This window comes from Malus sylvestris, chromosome 15 (assembly GCF_916048215.2).
Source record: "Malus sylvestris chromosome 15, drMalSylv7.2, whole genome shotgun sequence".
Taxonomy (NCBI): domain Eukaryota; kingdom Viridiplantae; phylum Streptophyta; class Magnoliopsida; order Rosales; family Rosaceae; genus Malus; species Malus sylvestris.
In genome coordinates, this window is record NC_062274.1 from 14,593,252 (window position 1) to 14,600,021 (window position 6,770).

At 36.7% G+C, this 6,770-nt stretch overlaps 1 protein-coding gene across 1 annotated transcript; it reads left to right on the plus strand.

Annotated features, from left to right (window-relative positions):
- Positions 1–2,398: 2,398 nt before the first annotated feature.
- Positions 2,399–3,630, plus strand: LOC126601448 (uncharacterized). The gene is made up of 2 exons (XM_050268165.1): positions 2,399–2,834; positions 2,928–3,630. Exons 1-2 carry the CDS (start codon positions 2,529–2,531, stop codon positions 3,324–3,326), a joined length of 705 nt encoding a protein of 234 aa, XP_050124122.1. The 5' UTR covers positions 2,399–2,528; the 3' UTR covers positions 3,327–3,630.
- Positions 3,631–6,770: the final 3,140 nt, after the last annotated feature.

Sequence of the window (6,770 nt, forward strand, 5' to 3'; positions counted from 1 at the left end):
TTGTGTTTTGGTTTGGTGGCTTCGGCTATAAGTGTATTAGGTTCAACAAATTGAGATTGGACTTGGAGATCCTGACCATTCATTTTAAATCTGCGGCCCTTATTACCCATTTCCACTTATTTACTTCGCACAAGCCATGGGTCTGGATCTTCCTTTTCAATCACCCGGATCTCTGAATCCTTGGACTCTTGACACAGACCTGGAGAGGTTCTCGATTAAGGTTCAACAACGTAGATATGGGTTTAATTATATACAAGTGCCTTGAAATTATAATTAGTGGTATTTTTTTTTTCATAAATCATGACACAATTATTTGAGTCTGGTTATGGAACTATAGGCTAGGGTTTGTATGATATAACTTAGTAGGTTGGTTTGTTTTCATGTGCCGACATTTTTGCTGGTTTATGGAAAGGAAATAATTGGAGAACCTTTCCATAAATTTCACATGAGAAGCAGGTGGCGAATGCAACCATCTTCTGCTTTATTTATATTTATTTTGTCCTTCATCATTCTTGCAGGAAGGTGAAAGGTTTTAGCGGAGGTAAATAGCTTTTTGGTCCCTTCCTGCAAGGTCAAGTACAACCCCTTTTAATTTCTTCTCCCCATGGTTCTTAGGTAAATAACACTAGGTACACGTCCGTCTTTTCCCTCTACATTTATGCCCTTGTTTTCGTATCTCCATAGTTTATTGTCTTTTGATTTATTCAATCAAAAAGCTTGAAAAAAAAAATGGGAGTGTGATAAAAAGTGTGACAATCACTTTTTGTGCTCGAACGGTGGTGCAAGTTAGGTGAGATAGGCTTTAGATTAGACTAGAGCAGTGTGATGCCTGTTTTCTCTAAACACAGCTAAAGCTCCACTCCAAAGTCCAAACCCACATTGTATCATGACAACAATAAATATGCTCCATTCGAACGGAAAGTTGGAATGGTGTAACTGTCCCACACAGAGACCCTTGGGAGGGAGGGGGTCCTATACATAAAGGGATCCCTATTCCGTATCTATCTTTGAAAGGGGTACCAAGTTCTTTGTTGTTGATGAAACAGCACCACATGGCACATTGGAACCAAAACGGGGGACACATGTTCCGTTTTATTTCTTTCGTGATCGCCCATGAACCCTCCAAATTAAAATTGTTGGTAGCTACACACGTGTCACTCTTTCACAACACATTATTAAGCATAGCCGTACAAGGCTTTTAAACAAGTGGAAAACCACTTAAAAGTGATAATGCTTCACTATATGAGATTTTTGGCCGTTAGATTATTGGTTAATGATAGATTCAACAATTAGAATCTTGTAATATAAGAAAAATGAAGTATAATGAAACTTTTTCGAACTACCTGATACCTATAAAGGGATGTCTTAGGTATTGGAGTCATGCGACAACACACTCGAAATTCTGTGTATTGATAAAAAGTCTGTAAAATCTTTAGTTCCAGACTTTTAAATTCGACGGTAAATAATTTTAAACTATAAATACACCTGAGCATACTAAAATTTTCGAACTCATACCTAGATAAACTCGAGAGGGAGTAACCACATAGGTCAGCCGCACCAAAGAAGTATTGTTAAAAGAGTGGATGCACACACAATTTCGAGTAAACGTTATCCGTGTAATCCGAGCGACAATTACATGACAGTTTCAACCATGTGTTTGCACTGCAACTGACCATACCGTTTTGACTTGTGGTGAATATATTATATACCAAAAATATTAAAAATAAAATAAAAATTCCAAAGATCCAAAGAGTTATTTGACTTCTGCGGATTTGCGGTGTACAACTACGAACAAGTTAGAACAAGAATGATTTATTGGGGGATAGCTCACATTTGTAGGTTAATTAGGTCATCTCCAACCGAAGGGTCCAGAGGGTCATAGGGCCGAAAATAGCCCTAAAACCGTCTCCAACCGAGGGCTAGGCCAGAGGGCTCTGGAATCTGGGAGGGCCCCACGGGATCGGAGAGGGCTGGAGGGCTGGAGGGCTGGCTGCTTTCGGCCAGCCAGCCAGCCCCAGGCTGGCTATTTTTTTTTTTAATGTTTCCTATTGCAGTCGGTTAAAACCGACAGCGTTGAAGAGCTTTTTTTTTTTTAATAGTTCTACTATTAGTGTCGGTTATAACCGACACTAATAGTTTGAAATATTTTTTAATGTAACGGCTAGCTGAGTCAGCTAGCCGTTGGTTTTTTTTTTTTTTTTTTTTTATTTATTTTAAACATTTTTTTCTTCTATAAATATGGTGAAGTTCTTTCAATTCTTCACTTCATTTGCAATATTTCCTTCTTCAATATTTTTTAATATTTCCTTCAATACATTTCTCAATATTTCCTTCAATATATTTTCTAATATTTCCTTCATCTATAATATTTGTTTCAATTTTTCAATATTTCCTTCAATATATTTTCCAATATTTCCTTCATCTATAATATTTGTTTCAATTTTTCAATATTTCCTTCATCTATAATATTTCTTCATTTCATTTGCAATATTTCCTTCAATATTTCCTTCATTTTTTTTCAAAAAAAAATGGCCTCATCTGCAATGAAAGGTAGGGCTTGGACTCGAAAAGAAGATGAAGCTCTTTGCAAGGCTTATAGATGGATCTCAGAAGATAGTGTGAGGGGGATTTCTCAAACAAGTGAAGGTGTTTGGACTCGTGTGTCCAAAAAATACTTAGAGTTCTACGAAGGCACCATTCCACCGAATACCCGAAACCACGAAAGTTGTTCTTCAAGATGGAAGAAACATCTTCATCCAAGTTTGAATAAATGGCATCAAGCACTATTAGCAGCAGCAAGTAGACATGAAAGCGGCGCCAATTACTATGACGAAGTTAGTGTTTTTACAGTTTATTTTAAATGTTTAATTATACTACATTAATTTCGTGAATTAATTTCCTAAAATTTTTTTAATTATATTTTCTAGGTACGCCAAGCGGAGGAATTGTATATGGAGGGCAGCTCAAAACCCTTTCAGTTTCACGGTTGTTGGGAAATTTGTAAAGGGTGGGTGTTATTTGAAGATCCACCTCAACATAGAGTGGATCCTTTGGAAGCTGCATCCCCATCTGTAGATATGAATGAAGATGGATCTCCTACCATTCAACAAACAAGGGTAGAAAATCCGACTCCGTCCGAAATTTCTTTACCTAGGCCTATGGGACGAAACAAGGCCCGAAGGTTGAGGGAAAAGGGCAAGGCAAATGCTGATTACGCCGCTCAACATGAAGTGGCGGCCTCATTTCGATTACTGGCGGAGCAAAATGCCCGTGAGGCGGAAGAAAGGAAGTGTAGACATGAAGAGCGAGCCAAACAAATACAATAAGAGATGGATGATAAGAATATGGAAAGGAACACTTCGAATTACACTCCAATGAGTAAGGCCTATTTTGATAGGAAAAAAAAAGAAATTATGGCTCGGCGGCAATTGTTTATCTCTGACTATACTCCTACAATGGCGGATGATGAAGATAATATTGATTATGGATATTAAATTTAAGTCGTTGTAATTTTTAAATTTAAGTTAATGTTGTTTTTAAATTTAATTTGTAGTGTTTAAATATAAGTTGTTGTTTTTAAATTTAAGTTGTTGTAGTTTTTAAATTTAAATAATAAATTATGTTTGGCCCTCGTTGGAGACGGTTTTTTGTGACAGGGCTAAAACGAGCCCTTTGGCCCTCTGACCCTCGGTTGGAGACGGAGACAAATATGGTCCTGTACTGTTCATTAAAATATTAATATCTTGGGGAATCTTGGAGGGCTAGAGGGCTCAAACGAGCCCTCTGGCCAACCTTCGGTTGGAGATGGCCTTAGTGGATACTATTCCCCTTCGACCAGGTTGAAAATTTCGACAAAATCTTAACCCCGCCCCGAAGGTATAAGTCTCAATGTGTATGTCGTAGACTCATGGCCCATGAAATGAAAGCACAGTGGCTCCAGCAAGCCATGGAAGGTCCTACCCAACTCCCAGAGCCAGATAAACCCTAACCAAATGTTTAAAAAATTAAAACCCTCCTGCCGACGAAATGAAAGCTAACAGCAAAACCCTACAATTCAATTGCAGCATTACTCTCAACATAATTTTCGCTCTCGAATTCTGTCCGTAATTTGCGTTATTGAAGACAAGTCTCTACAATTACAATGTATTTTTATTTTTTATTTAGTTATTTATTTAAGTTTTCTATTTCCCACTTTATGCTGTTTTTGGTTTTTCTGTTTTTTTTTAACCACGACAGACTTGTTACTTTTGACCAGGTACTACGGAGATGATTGCTACACAGTCATTTTGTCCGTCATCATAGAATGACATAGAAAACTGGAAACCATGTGCATCAATGTTGTATGTTGCTATCAATATACCTCTTTTTGTCTTTCATATATATATTTTTTTTAATTTTCAATGTCGAACTGAATAAAGGAAAAGGATCCTTGTTGGTTTTTTGGGAATTTCATGATCGTGATCGTTCATCGTATATCGTGCAGTAGGTTTTCGTTATGTTCTATTTATATTTAATTTTAAATTTTAAAATAACTTCTGACCGTACGATATACGATGAGCGGTCACGATCACGAAATTCTCAAGAAAAAGATCCGGTGAAGATCATTTTCCCTAAATAAATTCCAAAAACATTAAAAAAGATATAAATTAACAAGAAGTGTATGCGAAATAAAATGAGTGTGTGAGTAGCGTCATCGTATATACATGGGGTTTATATTTCTATATCGTATCCACGTACTTTGTAATCATTTCAACGCATGCTTGAAAATCCCTTACGGTTGTTACTTGCCATGATGTAAAATGCGTCTGTGAAAAAGTAGATACGATATTTATATAAACTGTGTAAGTTATCTACTGCTCAAATAATAATGTTTAAATGTAGCAAAAACGTTTACGTACATAGAAAATCCAATGTGAACAATTTGATCGATTGGCACGTAAGACAAGTGGCATGCAACTTTGAATAGTTCTCAAGGTTAGTCAGCAGGAGCAAAATTTTAATATCTTCATGTACACCTCGACGTGACCGTTATAATTTTACAGATTATAATTCGTGGATATGTTTTTTTATTATTAATATATACATCATTAAGTAGAATGTACTAATATCAATTATGTTTATCTCTTTTATTATAACACGTTGAATGACACATCATCTATTTTTTATTATCAAGACCAATACAATTTTTTGTGTGACATACGGGTGCGTTTGGTACGTGGGACGGGATGGGACGGAACGGGACGAGGCGTTCCGTCCCGCGTTTGGTGCGCTAAAAATGGGTGGAACGGGCTGTTCCACAGGACAGATTTTGGATGTTTTTGCGTTCCACCTCCCTCCTGGAACGGGTTTGTTCCACGTCTGTGGAACACAATGTTTTACCATTTTAAGACAAATATACCCCATGTCTTTTTAAAAAATTACACCTTCGTTCCGTCCCGTCCCGTCCCGTCTGCGTACCAAACGCACCCTACGTGATGGGATGAGTCATGGATTTGCTACGTGGACAGTACATCTACCCTAGATAAAGAAATAAAAATAATAATTGTTTATGAAGAGGTTTAATTATGGCCAAAAATAAAATTGGATTTTGTAGCTTAGTTTCACTTAACCAACAGCTAGTGATGAAAGCATATATACATACATACAGGGGAAGGGGATCTTCTTGTAATCCCTTCATCCTAATCCACCAAATCAGAGGATTCTTACTATTGAAAATTGATCCAACGGCTAAAGTTATTATAACTATTAAAGTGAGTTTCTGTTTTAATCCATTTGATTAAATTTCATGAGCACAAATCTTCTGATTTGGTAGATTATTAGGAAATTATCCCTTTCCACATATAGGATTGTTAAGGTCGACAAGCGTGATGACTAAGCGTCCCAGCTGGGTTGCTGGCTGGCATTTTTGTCCTAATCAACTCCATTGACTACAGTATCCTACGTGGAATATTGGTCCCACACGTTTTCAAGTTTGATCAAATCACGATGCACGCACTTGGGAATTATACTATGTTCATATATATCCTAGCTAACAGCATATACCATATATATCTACATGATTGTCCGTCAATAAGTTGAGCCCTATGATCATATGATTAGCGGCGGATATACACTGGAATCAAGGTGGTCTCAAGATCATTTAGAGTTTGAAAAATATACATGTGCAGTCTTCTGATGACTTTTTGAATCTTTGGAACGATTTCTTTTTGTGCCCGTCAAATATTTGACAATATCATATTGCAGGTTATGTCGACAACACTTGACAAATTCTCTTAATAACACTCATAAGTTTGCTTTTGCATATGTCAATATTTTTTGACATGTCGGCAACTTGATTCTGCTAATGACAACAAGTCCACTAAGTGTTCAACAAAATGCATCAGTGAATAAACTGAATTTTTTTTCGCGTATTGTGCTCTTTTCTATCTGAAAAGACTTCAAACTTTAACACTAAGACCTCCCAAGGTTCAATCTTGAATCTACCCCTGCTTATGATCAACATTGATGAAAAACTAACCATATATGTTAACATATGTCGGTCACGCATAAGAGAATAACCGCATACAGTAGATGTATTATTAGACCCTTGTATCAACAATCTATCAGTGGGGAAACTGTTGGTAACGTTGTTGTTGCCTTGAATGAATAATGCACTCACGTCTCTAACCCTAGAAGTAAAATTTTGATCTAAGTACATGAAGCCCTAAAATGATTCTTCGTTGTATATTTACAATACAAAGTGATGTACGCAATAGACCTTCAGTATAAAT

Bases quoted from the DNA above. Each gene is read 5' to 3' on its own strand.
- LOC126601448 (XM_050268165.1), top strand. From the start codon at position 2,529: ATGGCCTCATCTGCAATGAAAGGTAGGGCTTGGACTCGAAAAGAAGAT. The intron at 2,835-2,927 runs GTTAGTGTTTTT...TATATTTTCTAG, and splicing joins GCGCCAATTACTATGACGAA to GTACGCCAAGCGGAGGAATT.